This window comes from Gracilinanus agilis, chromosome 1, assembly GCF_016433145.1.
Source record: "Gracilinanus agilis isolate LMUSP501 chromosome 1, AgileGrace, whole genome shotgun sequence".
Lineage (NCBI taxonomy): Eukaryota > Metazoa > Chordata > Mammalia > Didelphimorphia > Didelphidae > Gracilinanus > Gracilinanus agilis.
In genome coordinates this window covers 515,311,946-515,331,480 of record NC_058130.1, presented here as the reverse complement: position 1 = coordinate 515,331,480, position 19,535 = coordinate 515,311,946, and the positions used below count along the sequence as shown (strand labels likewise).

Genomic DNA, 19,535 nt, shown 5'->3' with positions numbered 1-19,535 from the left:
TTTTCCTACAGATGCCTTTTTAAAATTGCTCTTTTCCCACTTCTGTACTTTTAAATATCTTGGGAAATTATCATTTGCCTAATAATTAATTTCTATGAATTTATCTTGATTTTATTTCATTTGGCTATTTGTGCATGTTGGCTTCGCAGCTTTCTGTTTAAAACCATTGGTGATTAGCTTTTTTTCCTGTTTTCTTCACTTTTCAAACCAGAGTGTGATTGTTTTTACCCATCTTTTGTTTTAATATTAATATTGATTTAAATGATATTCACAAGCATCTTAGTTAACAAACTTGTTGCTGTCATAATTACTTTCAAGTTGAACAATAATTTGGAAATCACCAGGAGAAAGTAACTACGTATTTGTAATTTCCTGTAGCATTCAGGAGCTCCAATGAGACTCAACTACTTCATTTCAATTTCTATCCCCTTGGCAAATAACTAATTATATCATTTGTATTTAATTATATTATAAATTAAATTCTTGCCAGCATTGTACTTCACATATTTTATTTTGAATAACAGAAAAGGGAGAGGATCTACTTCTTTAATTACCTTTACTTGAAGATCAATTCAGGCCAGATTTCAAATTTTTTGTAGGGGCATAGAAATATGCAAGTGCTGTTGTTCCAGAAGCCAAAATATTCTTATGTTTGGCAAAGAAAGAGATACAAAGTTCTAGCTTCTGTACCATCCAGAGGATGGATTGTCACCTATAATCAATTTCACAAAATTCACTAATGTGCTACAATAACACTCCTGATAGGAAAAGATATTTCTTAATTATTAAATTTAGAAAAGTGGTGTGAACAGTATAGGATTTCCAAGTGGGTTTGATATTTACAGTTAAAAAAATCCTTGGAGAAAGATGAGAGTCTAGGATATCATTGTTGATGATATTTTAGATGTAACAAATTGTTTACCTAGCATTTTACTCACCATATGTCAAGTGTAATTATTGTGATAAACTATTCTGATATATATAGAGATATAGATATATAGATATATATGTATATTTAAACTCATAAGATTTAGAATTGTGCCCAATAGAAACCAAACACTTTGTCATTCTTTGGGACATAAATCCACTAAAGTTATAGCAAACTATGGAATGATTAGGTTTCTACTGTAGCTTTCTTAAGATTCTGTGAGTGAGCTTTTCCATTGTGAAAGGGACATTCAGTATTGTTAGGATAATCTAGTTCTCTCCTCTCCACCTGCCTCAGGCTGTTCACTGCTTTTGACTTCAATCCAGAGCAATAACTATTCAATTTTCAAAAACTAAAGTGGAAGATTCCTCAGCCTGCCTTCCATGCTGTAGATGCACTCCAGTGTATCTTAACCCTTACAATTAGGAATTCTTTAGAAGCTAATTCAAACCCCTCTTTCAGAAAGCACCTTAAGTATATTCCCTTTTGTCCTAGTTTCAGTAGGCACAGAATAGCTGCTTCTTCTGCCTGTTATGCTTTGACTCATTAAATGCTTTCTTTATCATCTTTACTAGCAAAATAAACTGACTCCCTTTTGTCTTACACTTGCACTCCCTGGACCATCTCCAATTTCTCTAGATCTTCCTGGAATTGGTCCCCAAGATGAACATAGTACTGTAATAAAAATTCAAGAAAAGAGAAAAGATTGGCTAATAGTATTAAAACCTCTTGCTAGTCAGTATATGCATTTAATCTTATACTATCACTCTCAGACACAATGGGTCAGTCATGCTTTTTAAAATAACCCTTAACTTCTGTCTTAAAATCAATATAAATATCAATTCCAAGGCAAATTCCAAGGCAGAAGGACAGTAAGGGTTAGGCAGTTGGGGTTAAGTTACTTGTCTAGGGACACATATCTAGAAAGTGTCTGAGGACCAATTTGAACTCAGGTCCTCCAGACTCCAAGTCTGGCACTCTATTAACTGTCACCTATTTGCCCCTCAGTCTCACTGCAAAAAATATCATAATAGGGCTGGCATAACATATGTATGTATCTAAAGTAATTACTTTATATTTAATTTCTCTTTTGGTTCAGGAAATTAGAACCCTTTGTCTTTTGTGTTTTCAGATAACCATTAAGTATAATCTATTTTTGTAGATTACTTGAAATTATCTTTTGCCCATAGATACTAGTTTGGATATACCTTAATGCAGTTATAGCTTCCAGAATATTTTTAAGGATTTGGTAGGAATTTTGAGTTTAGGAAGTTTAGATGTGAATTTAAATATAGCCTATAATCCAGATTTCCATATGTAATTATTTCTTTGGTAGATAATACAAATACCTGTAGGGTTTGTGATTTTGTTAGCATGAAGAACTCCCTGAACAAACAGTAGTTATGTTCCAGTAGATCAGTCCTCAAGAGTTTTCTGAATCATATGGAAGTAAACTGATTCACCCAGATTCACACAGTAAATGAATGTCCCAGGTGCGCTATGAACCTAGGTCTTTTAGATTCCTAGCCTAGCTCTCTATCCATTGTGCCATGTGCATTTAAGCATTGTATGTTGTTAATTTTTAACTTCGTCCTAACTTTGTCCACTGCCCCATACATTCCTGGAATGCCTCTTTCATTCTACAGTCAGTGTGTGCTCAGAAATTAAAACAAAAATTACCATTAGCTGAAGTTAAAAATAATTTAATAAGGTCAAATTTGCTTCATATGTCTATTATGCATTCAAAAGAAAATGTATATTAAATTCTAGTAAAAAAAATCCTTGACTACAAAAAGTTTAATTTGTTAGAACAAAATTTAGCCTTGAAGATTCTCTTCCAAAGTGTTTTCTATTTACATGTAAAGATCATAGAAAATTCCTTTCATAGAAACAATAAAAGAGATTACTTTATCCTGGGATTATCTGATAACTAATGCTAAATGGGATATAAAACAAGTAGACATGCTTGCCAAAGGTGTTTACAGCTGTCATGGAGAGCCTCCAGTGCATACTCTAAATGGAATAAGGATTCCCTATATGTGATCATAAGGTCCCTTCCAGATGTTCTTGTTTACAGACAGCATTGTGCTAATTGCATCAAACTTTGGAAGACAGAGGAACATCCAAAATTAGACTCACCAGTTATGCTAGGGTTCAGCCCATAAATCCATACAGGAAAAACCAAGTGGCTGAAGAATGCCCTTTGCCCAAACTATAATATATTATTAGTCAACAAGCCAAGTTAATAATCACTCATTAAGCCCACACTATGTGCCTGGAAACTACATTCATTCAAGATATATACTGTAAAGATGGGATTTGTGCAAGGGGGATGGGACAAAAGGAGCCAGAGAAGGAGTTATGGACAGTTAATGATAGTTGAGACCAGAGGGAATTCTGGGAAATTCTGTAGAGGAGGAAGGGGAGGAGAGGTCATTGGATGGAGGACTGGGAGGAGAGATAAGGAGGACATCCCAGCTGGGATCCAGTCCTGAGGGCTTCCTGAGGATCTTTCTTTGGAAACTGAAACCCTGATTCCCTGGTCAAAGCCATTCCTCGCATCTCAGCCATCAAGACTTCAATCATAGAGTTAGCTAAGTTTTTGGACTCCATTTTGGGAGTGATCTCTTAGTCTCCTTCACCCATTACCCAATCTTGCTGAGAAACCCCCTTTCAGTCAAAACTTACAATTAAAGAAAAGGATAGAAACAGAGAAATAGAAATAGAAACAGAAGAAGGGGCAAGGGGAAACACTTAGGAGTGGAAACCCCAAAGGTTCCCAGATGAGTGATGGACCCCATAGAAATAGAGAAGAGGGCACCCCAAAATCCCTCTGCCCTTCACCCCTTTCCCCAATCCCTAAGTTGCAAATAATAAAAGCCATTCATCAGTCAGATAGCATTTGGGAGTGCCTGAGAGGGAGAAGGGAACCACAGATTGGTCTGGCTCCCTCCATCTTGAAGCAGGACCACCTGCTGTGAATTTAACTGATTGGGGGGTGGTTTGTGTGTCCTGTCCTTATTCAGTATTGGATTGAGGTATCTCATACCTCATCTTATAGGGAAGCCTCACCCCCAAATCCTGAGGGGCAGCATGACCATCTGGGTCACCCAGTTTGGGGTGAAACTCTTAAAGTCTCCCAGTGTATATTTGGCCCCAGGGAGTCCTACATAGACTCTCTCTCTCTCTCTCTCTCTCTCTCTCTCTCTCTCTCTCTCTCTCCACCTCTATCAAACATTGATTACAGGCTCTGATTATTATTACAATACAAAATAAGTTGGAAGTGATCTCAGAAGGAAAGAACTAGAAAGGTTACTTTCAAAGGTAGGATACTAGATGAGACTTGAAGGAAACCAGAAGGCAAATAGGAGGAAGAGCATTCTAGGGATGGAGGACATCATCCAGGGAAAAGTTGTAGAATAAAGAGAAGGAGTATCTATTGTGTCTGAGGAACAGTAAGGAGGCTGGAGTCACTGAATGAAAGATTACATAAGGGGTAATAAAGTATAAGAAGACTGGAAAGGCAGGAAGAGGCCATGTAATGGAATGCTTTGTAAGCCAAAGAGAGAGTGTTATATATTCAGTCCTAGAGATACTAGGGAGTCTCTGGAGTTTATTAGAGTGGTATATGTGTGTGAAATGGTCATCTCTGTGGTTTGGGAAGATCACTTTTACCACAGAGTGAGTGGATGATACACTGGAATGGGAAGAGACTTGAGGGAAGGATACTGACCAGAGGGCTATTGCAATAGTTAGATGGACATCCCATGCATTTAGTCTTGATATCAGTACAAATATCTTAATAAGCCCTGCAGATGGACAGTTATCCAGGCCCAGAACTGAATAGGAGGAAGAGAACAGGCTAGACTGTATTTGTGAATCTGTATAATACTTTCAGCGCCCACAATCTTCTGCCTGAAACAATACCCCATCTTTTTAACACCAATAGTTCTCTAATGATTCTATATGGCTAAAACCATGGTATTCTGAGTTTCCTCTGAATCAGTATTGTGAATCACCTAAAGGGAAGTGGAATGAGGTACAAAACGGGTACTTCTATAGCAGGTTGCCAATGAAGAATTGAAAAAAATGAACTGCACAAGTATGGGATGGACATCCCACATGTTTCAGTATACCAATGGAATGCCAAAAGACCAAAAGGAAAAGTCCTGCCTAATTGGACTGCTGCTCACTGGAAGATTTATGAAAGCACCATGAACAAGAGTCATGATGAGAAGGTATGGATGGGTTGCAATTTGTACTCATCTCAGTGAGAAGAATGAATGAACCATCAAGATCCTGCTTGGCTTAAATGGATTTGATATAGACCAAAAGATAAGCTAAGAAGGGAATATCATTTGTGCTCCTGCCACCTAGCCTTTTTTTGTTGTTGTTTTAAAATTTTTTATCACGTGTGTGTGTGTGTGTGTGTGTGTGTGTGTGTGTGTGTGTGTGTGTATAATCAGTAGCAAAGGCTCGAAGCTTTAGTACTACATTTTGTCCAGCAAGAAAAGAAACCAATAAACATCTCAGGATCTTGAATACCTCCCCTCCCTGCTGCCCAAGTAAAGAATTTCTATTCCTGGTATAGTAACTGGGCTACATATGAACACCTCTAAGCATACATTATAAACAACTTAAATTGATTGATAACATCCATCTACATATTAAAATGTACATCCAGATACTTACTATATAGCATTCACAACAGAATTGTGTACATTTAACATTAGTGCATGTAATGAACATAATTCATAGAGGACAAGTTATATTAAATTCTTGTGTCTTTTCTGGAACCTATTATAATGCTTTGCATATAGTTGATGAATGAATAAATGAATGAAAAAAATCACTTATTAAGTGTTCATTATATGCTTTCATTGTTCTAAGTGCTGAGAATAGAATTACAAAAGTAAGACAGCCCATATCATCTGAAGACATTTACATTCTAATAGTCTCAGCTCCCTTGAGTGCTATATTCTCTGTTAGGGTAAAAGGGTCTTGAGGGAAGAGGTCATCTCACTTTTCTATTTGTATCCTTAGCAGTTACATCGTACCTGGAATAGGCAAAGCACTTATTAAATAATTTTCCATCCATCCATCCATTCATTCATTCATCTATTAATCTATTGGGTACTTGATGAATACTTAACTGCTAATTATGGAGTCTTCTAATTGGGGATAATTCTTGTCTCGGCCATATTTGGGTTTGACAGAACTGGTAGTCAGGCAGCAATTAAATTGGGCAGAAAAATGACTTGGGATCCAAAAAGGTCTGAAGGGTTGGAAAAACTTCAAAAAGTGATTATTCCAGGAATAAGTCTATGAGTCTGAAGATAGGTCCCAAACCAGAGATTGACCCACAGAGAAAAGGGATAGATAGTTCATGAGTATCAATAGCAAAAGTCCAAATTTAGTTCTAAATACAGGTCATATATTTAAGATAGGCCAGCATAGGCAATTAGTGGAGGTCTCAGTAGTAAGTAATATATAAATAGCATTTTGACAAGGAACTGGTATTGAGGAGATCTTTTAGCCACTACCAGGTTCCCTGGGTTTGATTGAGAAGTTTCAGATTTAAGGTCCCAAGAACCTCGTTCCCTAGTTCTCTAGTAAAACCAGATTCTCATACTTTAGTCTCTCCTTCTTTCTCTGAGTACCCTCTCCTGGGATTTTTATTTGGACTTCAGATAATGTCTATAGTTCTCTCATTACATAGCTGGAATGCACATAAAAATGTATGTTTAATGAGATGCCAGTAGACATTGGAAAGAATACTGTACCAGTCAATTAGGATGACCACTTGGTGCAGGATATGGTGGGGGTGGGTGGGTGGAGGATTTGAAATTTAGATGAACTGAGTTTGAGACATGGCTCTACTGCTTACTACTTGTACAGCCTCAAGCAGATTATTTAAGCTCCTTAGGCCTCAGTTTCCTTATCAGTAAAATGAGGAGTTTGGACTAGAGGGTCTTTGTGGTCCCGTCCAGCTCTAAATCTATTATTTTATGCTTTAAAAATTAATTCATTACAGATTAACATGTCTTTGGAAGCATGGTAATTTATTCAATTTTCTAACCTGTAATAATCCTTTCCATCTTGTTTTCATCTTTATCTCTTCTGTTTTTGTTTGAATTAATTCATTCAATAAATATTGAGTACCAAAATGTTCTCAAATTTAGCAGTATTTCCATTGGATATACAAGTATGTAAGATGAATGCATGTCTTCTTTCATTCATTCTTCAAACAAACCCTTGTTCAGCATTTACAATGTATAAAGCACTGTTTTAGGAATACAACCCCACACATCTCCCAAACCAAAGACTCTTGTCTTTTATCAAGGGACTTACATCCCAGTTTTCTGTTGAAATCAGCACTAGCTAAAGTGTGAATGTCTATTTGTGATTTCCTGCTTGCACACAATCAGTATATAAACTTATAATGTTCTTGGACAGTTTCTGTAAGTAGAGGACATGGCCTATAGAAAATCTTCCTCACATCCTAAAATCATCTGGAATTAACTTCAGGCAAAACCTTTTCATTTTCTTTGACTTATCATGAATCTAGAATAAGAGAACAGAAAGGAGGAAACTCTTAATTCCAAAAAAACCTGCTCTTAGAGGATTCAATCAAACAAACATTTTTTCTTTGGATATTTTATCCAAGGCCCTCTGGGGCAAGAAGTTGGAAAAATCATTCTATTAATGAGTCCTACAATGTTTGAGGTTCTAGACTACTTCATGTGACACCCTCTCCTGGAAAGAATCATGGGAAATAGAATAAATTGTATGTAAGGAACAATATCAAGTCAAATCTCACACATAGCAGTTTCATTTCTAGAAATGGTTTTATTTTGGGCTTCCCACCATTTGAAAGTTGTTAGTGAAGGGCAGTGAGGTGGCTCAGTGAATAGAGCTAGCCAGGTCTGGAGACGGGAGATCCTTTCTGATCTCAGATACTTCTTAGTTATGTGACCCTAGGCAAGTCACTTAACTCCAGTTTCCTAGCCTTTACCACACTTCTGCGTTGCCACTAATACTTAGTATTGATTCTGAGTTAGAAGGTAAAGGTTTTAAAAAAGAAAAAAAGTCATTGGAGAAAGCTGAGAGATGTTATAAGCCATTTTATCCTAGGAAGCAAGTCTGTTTCTTACTTCATGTCTTGAGAACAATCCCTAGGCTGATCATTTCGTGTATTTTTCTGTTTCTTAACATGCATGAGAGATCCAATGTTATTTATGTGTTGGAAGAGGAAAATGTTTAGAATGCTCCTTTTTTAAGAGTGCTTTTAGAAAGACACCTCACATGTCATGATGAACTAATCTTTTAGTCTTTTTTTTTTTAAACCCTTACCTTCCGTCTTGGAATCAATACTGTGTATTGGTTCCAAGGCAGAAGAGTGGTAAGGATGGGCAATGGGGGTCAAGTGACTTGCCCAGGGTCACACAGCTAGGAAGTGTCTGAGGCCAGATTTGAACCTAGGACCTCCCGTCTCTAGGCCTGGCTCAATCCACTGAGCTACCCAGCTGCCCCCTCTTTTAGTCTTTTGAGGAGTCATGCCAGAAGACTTTGGAACCTTGTTCTTTTGTGACAGATAAAATCCAAACTCCTTTACTTGATGTTGGAAGTTTTTTTATAACCTGACAGTCTCCCTGTCTTTCCAAATTTAACTTATTTATATAGGATCAATATACTTTCCCCCAACACACTGAGCTTTATCATCTTAGTACTTTTGTTTCCTATTCCTTTTGGAGTATCTTCCATCTCTTTCTGTCCATTGAATTCTTACCTATCCTTTTATGCCTAGTTCCAAAGCCACCTACTCCATGAAGCCTTTCTTTCTTTCTTTTTTTTCTTTTTTTTTTTAAACCCTTGTACTTCGGTGTATTTTCTCATAGGTGGAAGAGTGGTAAGGGTGGGCAATGGGGGTCAAGTGACTTGCCCAGGGTCACACAGCTGGGAAGTGTCTGAGGCCGGATTTGAACCTAGGACCTCCTGTCTCTAGGCCTGACTCTCATTCCACTGAGCTACCCAGCTGCCCCCACCATGAAGCCTTTCTTAATCTCCTCTAGTTGAGAAGGACTTCTGCCTCTTTGGGCCTCCTCTAGGACAGTTTGCACATCTGTGAAATGCTTAGGTATTATTTTACATCATGGTTATTGTGTATATATCAACTCTTCTGACAAGAATATATAAATACTGAGGACAAAGGCTTAGCTAAAAATTGCATCTGTACCATTATCTAGCACAGTACTCTGCAAACAGCAGGTACTTTATAAATGTATATTGAATTGAGTTAAAGGGAATATGGATTTAGGTAGCAAATATAATTTTGGATACACCTGCCACAAATGTATGCATAGTGATTGATGACTTATAGTTCTGACTACCTGCTTGGCAAATTCCATCCAATTTTATTTGCATACTCATAAAAACCCAGTAAACTTGAATTTATTATCATTTTCATTTTCTTTAGGTTAATAACAACAATGGAATAATTGTGTGTAGCTTTGGATATGCATACCCAGATGATGGTCTGGATGTCCCATCAATAAGAGATATTCTTCAAGTTATTGTCTGAGCGGCAGTGATAGTTTTAGACTGAGTCACCCACAATAACTGCCTTATATTTCCTATGTACCCACATATATGAGGTCTCCCTCCAAGATGTCCAAAGCATTTTGCAAACTAACATTTAATTCGCTTAGTGCATTTTTAGTTTCTTATAGGAATGTAAAACTGAAAAAGAATCTAAAATTCATGAATCAATCTCTCTCTCTCTCTCTCTCTCTCTCTCTCTCTCTCTCTCTCTCTGTAAATAAAGCCATTTATACATAATAAGCCAGGTATTTACTTCAGGTGTACTTACTCGTGCACCTGAAAACTGCCTTGCCTCATTTCAGCCACAACTCACCTAAGTTTCCCATTTGGAATCTCTTAAGGGCAAAAGTAGATTTGCCATGATTCTTGCCATCCATTGTAATGACTCAAGGCAGCCACATATGACAAGATCCTGTATTCTTTTTCTGTTTGTCTAATGAGTAGGTGCTTGGTAAGAGATTAATTTGTATGCTCTCTTCCCAGAAGCTCGCTAAGTATTCAGTGGCTATTTGCCTGAGGCCAAAGAAACTTAACATGTATCTAGACACAGATGTTCCTAAGTTTCAGAAGTGTGATAGTTCTAAGGTAGTGTGTAAAACACATACAGCCTCTTCTATCAAAATATGCTGAATAGTATCCTTGTCTTTGTGGAATCGATTTGTGTCTATTGGACCTGCTGGAAGGGATCTTCAAGATGATCTAGTCTATCCCTTCATTTGACAGAGGATTAAACTGAGACCCAGAAAGGGAAATGTCTACCATGTGAAAGACACACTTATTTATTGACTAATAATAGTTCTACTGCATTGAGTAATGGATTTTGGTTTGGTAGGTAAGAGATAGGGAATGAGGTGATCCACTGGGCTTGGAGTCAGGAAGACCTGAATTCAAATTCAACCTCAGAAACTTCCTAGCTATGTGACCTTGGTCAAGTTACTTAACCTTTGTTACTGGAGAATGGCAAATGACGCCAGTAGCTTTGCCAAGAAAACCCCAATGGGATTATGAAGAGTCTGACATGACTGAAATGACTCAACAACAACAACAAAGATAAGAGACAATAGCATGGTAGAGCAGAAACAATACTGAATCAAGAATAAAGAGATTAGGGTTGTGTTCCTAGCTCTGACAAAAACCAGTTATGTCTTTTACATTTCTACTTGGTTGTGAGTCAATGTTGATAACATGTTGCTTTTGATTTTTATCCTTTATAGATCTTTGAGTTATCTGAAATTTTAGTTATCTATTTAGAAATTTAGTTATCTGTTAGAGGTGTTCCAGAATTTTCAAACTTATAACATTATTGGTAATTAATAAGATGAGCTTTTTTGTTAGCAGTGACCATTTAGGCATCATTGACAATATACCACTATTTCCCAAATGCAGTGGTGTCTGAAGTTATTCTAATCCAGTCTAGTTCTACTCATTATTCATCTGTTGTATCTTTCCAAGACACATGTATGATGGACAGATGTGATGACCTACCTGTCCAGTTCTATATCATACACTGAACAATTTATGTTCCTCATCTGCTTGATCCAAGATAAGTAGTTGTAAAGGCATCTTTTCCATTGTTATGGATTCCACTAAGGAGGCATATTTTGGGTTTGTTTGCAATCACTGCAATGTTATTTGAGAATAAAAACATTCTAGAGAACTCCATCAATAGGAAATCCTTATTTCTTTGGGTTTCAAATAGGATGTTTTCCATTACTCTGGAAAATAGTTTTTGAGAACATACATCTCCTTAAAAAATAACTTAATGTCATTGCCTTGAAGATGGATGCTTTTTCCATAGTCTTGGCTATTACAGAGTCTCAACGATGATCTCTATGTTCCAACTGAAGTGTACACATTTTATTGAACAAATGAGGAGAAAGACAGAGATAAAATATTACCCTTCTGAAATTAGCAGAAAGTATTCCACATATCGGTGCTCAATATGTGTTTGTTGAAGGAATTAATGAGCTTTTATTGAAGTGGCAAGCTCAATTTCATTAATAAACTGAAATCAATCCTCAATTTAGGCCCATTGGATTGCCAATAACGGTACCAAGAGATTCCATAGAGATAGTTTTAAAAAAATAGAGAAATGTATATATGAATCACTCTATGAACACACAATATGGCAGGAACAATATCCTCACCCTTGGGCAGGTTAGGTTAATTTTTCCTCAAAAAGTATCGAAAGCATCCTCAATGCTTGTTGGGCTCAGTAGACTAAAAGATAAAGCAATTGTTTATATTATTTCTTGGGTTCCTGAGTACAAAAGAGCCACAGAGAGCTCCAAGAGCACTCTAATGCTTGGTTAGGAGACTATTTTTATTGCTGAGCCATTTCAGACCTATGTGACATTTCATGACCACATTTGAGATTTTCTTGGCTAAGATACTGGAATATCTTTCTTTCTCCAGCTCATTTTACATATAAGGAAACTGAGGCAAACAGGGTTAAGTGACTTGTCCAGGTTCATACAGCTAGTAAGGATCTGAAACCTCATCTGAACTCATAAGATGAGTTTTCCTATCTCCATGCCATTCTATCTACTGTGCTAGGTATTGCTTAGCCAGGTAAGGGAGTTTTACTTGGCAGAATCTGCTGGAGATGTCCTCAGGGCTTATTTTTGTTGAATACCCTTCTTCTTTCATAGCAAAGTAAATCTCCTTTTGTTATACTGGTGGAATGACTTCCTGGTGTCTCATTTTGCTTCACCATCAAACCTAAACTACCAGAAGATTGACCTGAGTCAGACTGCCCAGAACTCATGTCCAGGCTATTTTTTTCTTCATTAAATGAAAGGAAAGAAAAATAAACTTTTAAAATATAGCACGCAAGAAACAATCTGAGTTTTCCATATCAGGGCTCTCTCTAGGGGAGGCAACTTTTACAACATCAATTCCAGCTTAAAGAAGAAAAATTCTGAATGGTGAAAAAGGAAGTCTTGGTAGCTTTGTTCTGTTCAAGGTAGACTGTCAAATCTTTCTTGCACAGTTGAAGGTTTTTATGCGTGTGTGTGTTTTTGAACTCTAACACGTAGTGATTTGACTTTGTCTACCCTTAAAATTGTACCTGACCTCGATTTCCTCTCTTACATTAAAAGACTCTAACCACCCTGAGTTATTTTCTAAAAAGGGCATGAAGTATGATAATAATCCTTTAACAGTGGCTTGGGATTGCATGGAGAGCAGTTACAAAAATAAAACTAGGGAACTATAGCCACAAGACCTGGATTCATACTTTTTTTTTCCTTAAGAAAGTTCTGCAAAAGGAAGAACCCTTATAATTGTGACACATAAGTAAGGAGCACAAAAACTGTAAAAATATTTTTAGCCAAGTTAAAAATAAACTGTCTGTGTTTCACAGAGACGTGGTGCTTTTAATTGGAGTTGAGGTTCAGAATGTTTCAGTTTATTACTTTCTACAAAGGTCTTTTACTATTTTATATTTTAAGTGCTGAAGCATCAATTTCTTTGGCAAATTAAGGCAATCTTCATGTACTTGAATTCACAATATTACAAAAAAAGACAAGGAGGAAAATGATTTTTAATTGTTTTGAACAATATTAGAAAAGAATTATCAGGAATATGTGAAAGAGGTTTCAGAATTTCTCATTAGTTAATCCACCCTAAAGGCTTCATGTCATGGTGACATGAACCTGTTCTCTGTTTTGAGAGTGAGGGAATCATAGAAGAGCAATAAACAAGCCAATGTTTTCTCTTTGTTCTCTAATCTGGCAAAGCAGGAGATCAAGCCTGATATCCAAGCTCATTTCCCTGCATTATGGCAGAACCTTTTAAGGATATAGTACAGGTCCAAAAAATAGGAGTGGGTTCTGTGAGGGACTCTGGGGCAAGGATATTCCTAATAGCAGATTCCATAGCAACTTGAACCACTTGTTTGCAGGGACAAAGATTTCCATAAGAAATTAGATCATGATGTTGATCCAAAACAGGATTATGGCTTGTTAATTGACTTGTTTCCTTTTTTAACAAATGAAGTAAAGTCCTTTCACACAAACTTGTCTTCTACACTGGGTGACAGGACTGGTGTGGGCATCAATGGAGTTCTTTCCTTTCCTTTTGTATTCTCATACAAGGACATAATTTCTGCTCTTAAAGCTACAGAGTAAGATTATAAGAGATTTGCTTAATGAAAGTTTTATTAAGTTGATTAGAGATATTCAAATAATACTGTCTGTGCAGTGAGCTTCAGAAATGGACTTAATTCATTTAAAGAAAAAAAAAAGGAGATAAGGGCTTGGTGGACTGGTGGACAATTTTGAGGAGTTTCACCAAACTTTGGTGGTATAGAAAATTCTTCAAAGTCTAAGCATATATGTTGCTATAACCAGGGTAATTCTAAAAAGAGTCAAATAGCCCCAGTGAACTGAGAGAAAATTGTGCTGAATGGGAATTTTATGAACTCCAGGGCCCTGAAGGGACTTATTTTCTTTCCCTGAACCAGTGTTAAATATAGTCTCAGACCTCTTTTGAGAAGGCTTCACTGCTGTATTCTTGATAGGTTAGCTTTGTAAGGAACAGTGGAGATTGATTATAAAATGAATACTAGTTCATTCAGTGAAACAAATCAGAGAATAGCTCATAGATCTTTAAAAATTTGTTTTTTTTTTATTATGCTCTGTTTGTCTCAACCTCTGCAGGAAACTTGATTATCTCTTTGCATCTTATGATACATTACTTCTTTTTCTCTCAAACTTTTCTGTGCCTCTTATCTTACTCCCCACTTCTCTTTTTTTCCCTTTGGGTCTTGTCTTTTCATCACCCAATATTTTGCTCCTTCTTTAGAAGGTAAAGACCATCCCTTAAAAAACTACAGTATTCTTGCTAGTACCTCACTGAGATATGCTTGATTCTCCCAAGATACTCTACACTATCCATTAACTGAATTTATTAAACTTGGCTTTTCACAGATAAAACTAGGCTGGCATCCTCCCAGTAGTATATCTGATCTTACAGCTTTTCACCACACAGTCTTAGCCATGATCCCAAGCTGATGATATAATCAATGCTTCATGCTTCTAGTCAACCGCATGGTACTGAATGTTCCCTCTTCAACCATTCAGCTCAGGATGTGAATTGTTCTTGTAAAGACTACTCCTTTCTTTACCCTGCAGTCAAATGTTGCAGCTTTTCCAGGACTTAACCATATGCTAGTTGTGGGACTTCAAACAGGCAGTACAGCCTTTGCTTTTGACATTTCCTGACAATGACAAAGTCTAACCAGTGTTCTGGTCTGAAGTCCCATGATTTCCCCTAAATTGCTATTCTTTTTCCTTCCATTATTTCTTTGGTTGCTCATTTGAAGCTTCAAACACCATGACTATCTCCTTGTACATTTTCACCGACTTCTTTCTTACTTTGCAGAAGGAGACTGGAAGATAACTGTTGTCACAGGAGATTTTGAGAAGGCTGGCACAACTGCTACAGTGTCTCTTTTTGCTTATGGAGAAAAGATGTCTTCAGGTCCCATCATTTTGGGATCTGGGAAGCACCAGCTGTTTAACCCCAATAGTGCAGACATATTTAAGGTAAAGTTGACAAGTATAGCTATATACACTGCTTGCAAAAAGGTACTATGATATAGAGTTCCTAAAATGTGACTCTCATGAATAGGGAATGGACAATATGAATATGAAAAAAAAGTTTAAGCTTTTGGTTTCAATTGTATCATGGCTAAATACAACAACCTAAATTTGAATTTGCTAATTACTTGCACGAAATGTATTAGATACTTAGGCAGGGCATGATATTCCTGAGTCTTAAATGGAATCATTTTCTTAATTACTTATTATTATTTATTATATTATATAATATACAATTATATGTGCTACATATAAAATATATAATTATTAATTACTAATGAGCAAATTTCTAAACTTTGCTCTCATTCTATATCATTCTATAACTGAAGTAACTGACCTTTTTGTAACTACACTTCACTAGGCTTATTACTTTATATAGGGTTAGATGCAGAGACTGAACCTGCAATTTTATTGGTTATAGGATCCTTCTGCGTGTAGAAACACTCTCTACCAATCCATACCAGCCCATTCTCTTTAACTTGTCTTAGAGAGTTGCCTATGGCACAAAGTTTGAGGGCCTTTCCCAGAGTCCTATAGCTCATGTGTCAGAGGTGGGACTTGAATACAAGTCTTTTTGGCTTCAAGATCATTCCTATCCATTATACATTATACCACACTGCCTCTCAGATTTATATAGAAACATAATCTTAAAGTGAACAAGGCTTAAAAAAGTGATTTAGTTCAAATTCCTTATTTTGTAAATGAAGACACCGAGACTCACATATGGACAAAATAACCTTTCTCAAGTCAAATACTAGCTATAAGCAAAGTCAGGTAAGAACCTAAGTCTCTTGCTTTTTAGTCCAATATTCTCTCTACTAGTATTCATTATGTAGAACTCTGTTTTAAGTAATAGGAAAAGATATGTGAATTTGAGAGGATCACTGATTTTATCACTAGTAGTGAATTCCCAGGATGAAGACTCCCTCTTCCAATGCAAAATTATAAGGTAAGGAATTCATTATATGTAAACCTTTTCAAGGTTGAAAGGGGGCAAAAGAGCACTTTTCTTCATTAAAAATCTTATCTGATTTAAATGTAAATAAAGGTTTTAAAGACAGACTTTGAAAGTGGAAACTTTTAAGGGCTAATTGATGATGGAGACTGCAAGCCATTGTGATCTTCTGACTCATTTGCATGTATCTGGTTTTTAAGGCTTTAGAGTTTAAATTTTACAACATCATAAATCAAATAACTGCTAACAATGACATGAGATGATTTAACAAAGGCTTTTGGTTTTATAACTAATATAAAGAGGAGTTTACGGGGTTTTGTTGATGTTGTTATTTTACCTCATAAGAGAATGATAAGTCTTTGATTACCAGGAGTTACTACTGTTCTCTGCCACAGAGTGTAATGAAGCAATGAATAACAAGACTGGAGTGATCAAGAGTGAAGATGAGATTTGAATTCAGAAGTCTGCAGAAAGGCTAGATTAGAGATATGCATGAAAGCTGGAGCAGTAGCAGTGAGAGTAGCTAAAGGTTTAAGTGGCTAGTTTCTGATTGGCTGAATAAAGATGAAATTTATTAGAAGAATTTCAACTTTAGCTATTTTTCTTCAGCGCCATCTCCAGTTTGAAAGAGGTGAAGCCTCAGACATTCCTATTCTGAATTACCTGCCCTCTCTGATATGATAGGGAAAAGAAGAAAGGGGAAAGAGATTTTGCAGTTATTTGTTGTCTCTTAGAGAGACATACTGAGATCTCATTGGATGGTGCATAATCCTGGTGAGGAAAGTGCTAGCTGGGCTTGTCACTCTTGCTGAGAGTCAGAGTAATGAATCTTGCAGCTCTCTCCCTTAAAGGGACAATATAGGAGAGTAACACTTTCAAGGACCTCTCTAAGGGAGGTTGTTGGTTAAAAGAACTTGTCATCCCTTCATTGGTTAGACATTAGAGAAGGGAATATACCAAGTAACAAAATGGCGAGGACCAGAAAAAGGACAGTTGGCAGAGAAGCAGTTTCATGTTGTCTCACTGTTCCTGAGATGGATTAATAACACCAACACCTCCAGTCCAAAATTGTGAGTTACTCAGAACATGTGTTTTTTTCCTCACTAATAGGTCACCATGACAGCTTTAGGCAAGTGTGTTCCTACTTTTCCCACAGATCCTGAAAGCTTTGTTTATAAATTGTGACTTATGTTTGTGTAAGGACAATGGTGTATCGATTACTATTGTCATTGCTTATGTTGAGTGTCCGTTATGTATTGACTATCATTGCTTTTTTCTTATTGCTTAGTAAATAGCTATATTTAAGATCTAATGGAGTCATCATTGTGAATGACTGGTTTTCTATAAATAGAAAGGCACTGGAAGGAGCTATTATGGAAAATGAGGAGAGCATATTCCCCATAATAGGGTCAGTTCTAGGTCCTTGGGGGAGAGGATAACTTTGTGGCAGCAGTCTTTTTCTGAAAACTCAGAGCTGTGGTTGTGTAGGCATATAAGGGTTAGTGAGCTGGCTCAGAGAACCATGGGTGGTCCACATACCATAAGAGAAGCTAAATATTGAGGGCTCCTATCATACCCTTGACACCATTATGTATTATTCTCCAAAGATAATTTGATCTTTTTTTAATCTTTAATTAATTAATTTAGAACATTTTCCCATGGTTACAGGATTCATGTTCTTTTCTTCCCCTTCCTCCACCCCCCTCCCATAGTCGATGCACAATTCCACTGGGTTTTCCATGTGTCATTGATCAAGACCTATTTCCATATTATTGATATTTGCACTAGGGTGATTGTTTAGAGTCTATATCCCCATCAACCCATGTGATTGAGCAGTTGTTTTTCTTCTGTGTTTCTACTTCCAAAGTTCTTCCTCTGAATGTGGATAGTGTTCTTTTTCATACGTCCCTCAGAGTTGTCCTGAATCATTGCCTTGCTGCTAGTAGAGAAGTCCATAACATTCAGTTGTACATAATTTGATCTTCTTGAAGGGAAGAACTATTTCATGGTGGTCTTTGAGTCCTCTGTAGCTTATAAATAGTAGGTTTTCAATAAATTTTTGAAAATCATTTTAATGTGAAGAGAATGTAATACCAAAATTAATAATAAACTTTCCCTCAAATAATATGTTATTAATTCTTTAATATTTAAAAAAAGTAATTTGTGATTTGTGACAGAACACATGGGATGCTTCTCATTTGTAACTTTTCACAGGGCTGGAGATTGTGTACAATAGTGTGTAATTTCATTAGGTCAAATATGATATCAATGAGCCAATGAGTAGAAAGACAGAACAGTCAACGTCAGAAACTATAAGTGAAAAAAATTTAGATTACAATCTGCTTTGAAAAGTTGGGAACAAGGTACAAAACTTGGCATTTAACTCTTCCTTTAAATATTTTTTAACATTAGCCCATTCTTCATTTCCAAAATCATAGCCTTCATTCAATTTTTCCTCACACTATTTTAATATCAAACATTAATATTTCTATCTCTAATCTTTCCTCAATGAAATCTGTATTGCATAGAGAAAGGAGAGTCCTTCCCCTCACATACTTACATTTTCTATGTGGACAGCACTGTGCTAGACATCAGAGAAAACGCAAACCTAAGATAAAATACACTGCTGTTATTAATGTTATAGTCTAGTAGGCAAATAAAGCAATGATACAAAATAATATAATAAAAATTATGCATGGTAAATGCACAAATAGAGAGTTATGGAAGAAAAAATTATACGTGGTCCATGGTTGAAGGACATTAACAACCATATAGTAGGTATATAAATCAGGGGAAGGTCCATGGTGGAAGCAGCATTTGAATTGCTTTAAAGCATTAGCAAAATTCACCAGGAGAGAAGATAGGAAGAGGACATTGGGAACAATTTGTACAAAGATTAGAGTTTGGAAAACCTGGGATAGGTTCAAGGAAAACAGTGTGTTCCAGATGCAAAGAGAAAAAAACAGTCTAAACACCAAACCTTTAGTAATGTCTAACTTCTGGGGAAGAGAAAAAAAGGCAAAGGGAAAAGAAAGAGAATGAGCAATTAGGTAAATATAATATCAAACGAGATAAAATATCCATTAAAAAACTTTTTGTTAAGATTGTGAAATGCTCCTGAGAGGTCAAAAAGGACAAGGGGGATTGAAACAAACAACCATTGAATTTGGAGAAGAGGAGATCAAGCAGAAGAGTTTGAATTGAGCAATCGGGAAAGAAGTCCCTTTATATTGGGTAAAGAAATGGGTGAGGAGGAAGTGGAAGTGTTGGATATAGATTCCATGAAGAAGTATAACAGGAAGAGAGGAAAGAGATAGAATGGTAGCTAACTGGTATAAAAAGTCAAGAGAAAGTTTTTTGTTTTAAGATTGGGACCACATTTTCATTTTGATAGACACATCAGGAGGGGCTAGTGATAAAGAGATTGAATATGCATAATTAAAAAATA

The 19,535-nt window shown here is 36.4% G+C and overlaps 1 protein-coding gene across 1 annotated transcript in view; it reads left to right on the top strand.

Moving 5' to 3' along the window:
* RP1 (RP1 axonemal microtubule associated) overlaps nt 1-19,535 on the top strand; it is a 330,542-nt gene that overhangs the window by 211,415 nt on the left and 99,592 nt on the right. The window contains exon 23 of the mRNA XM_044682704.1: nt 14,915-15,078. Within this exon, the coding sequence (XP_044538639.1) occupies nt 14,915-15,078 (164 nt within the window). The remainder of the gene's footprint in view (nt 1-14,914; nt 15,079-19,535) is intronic.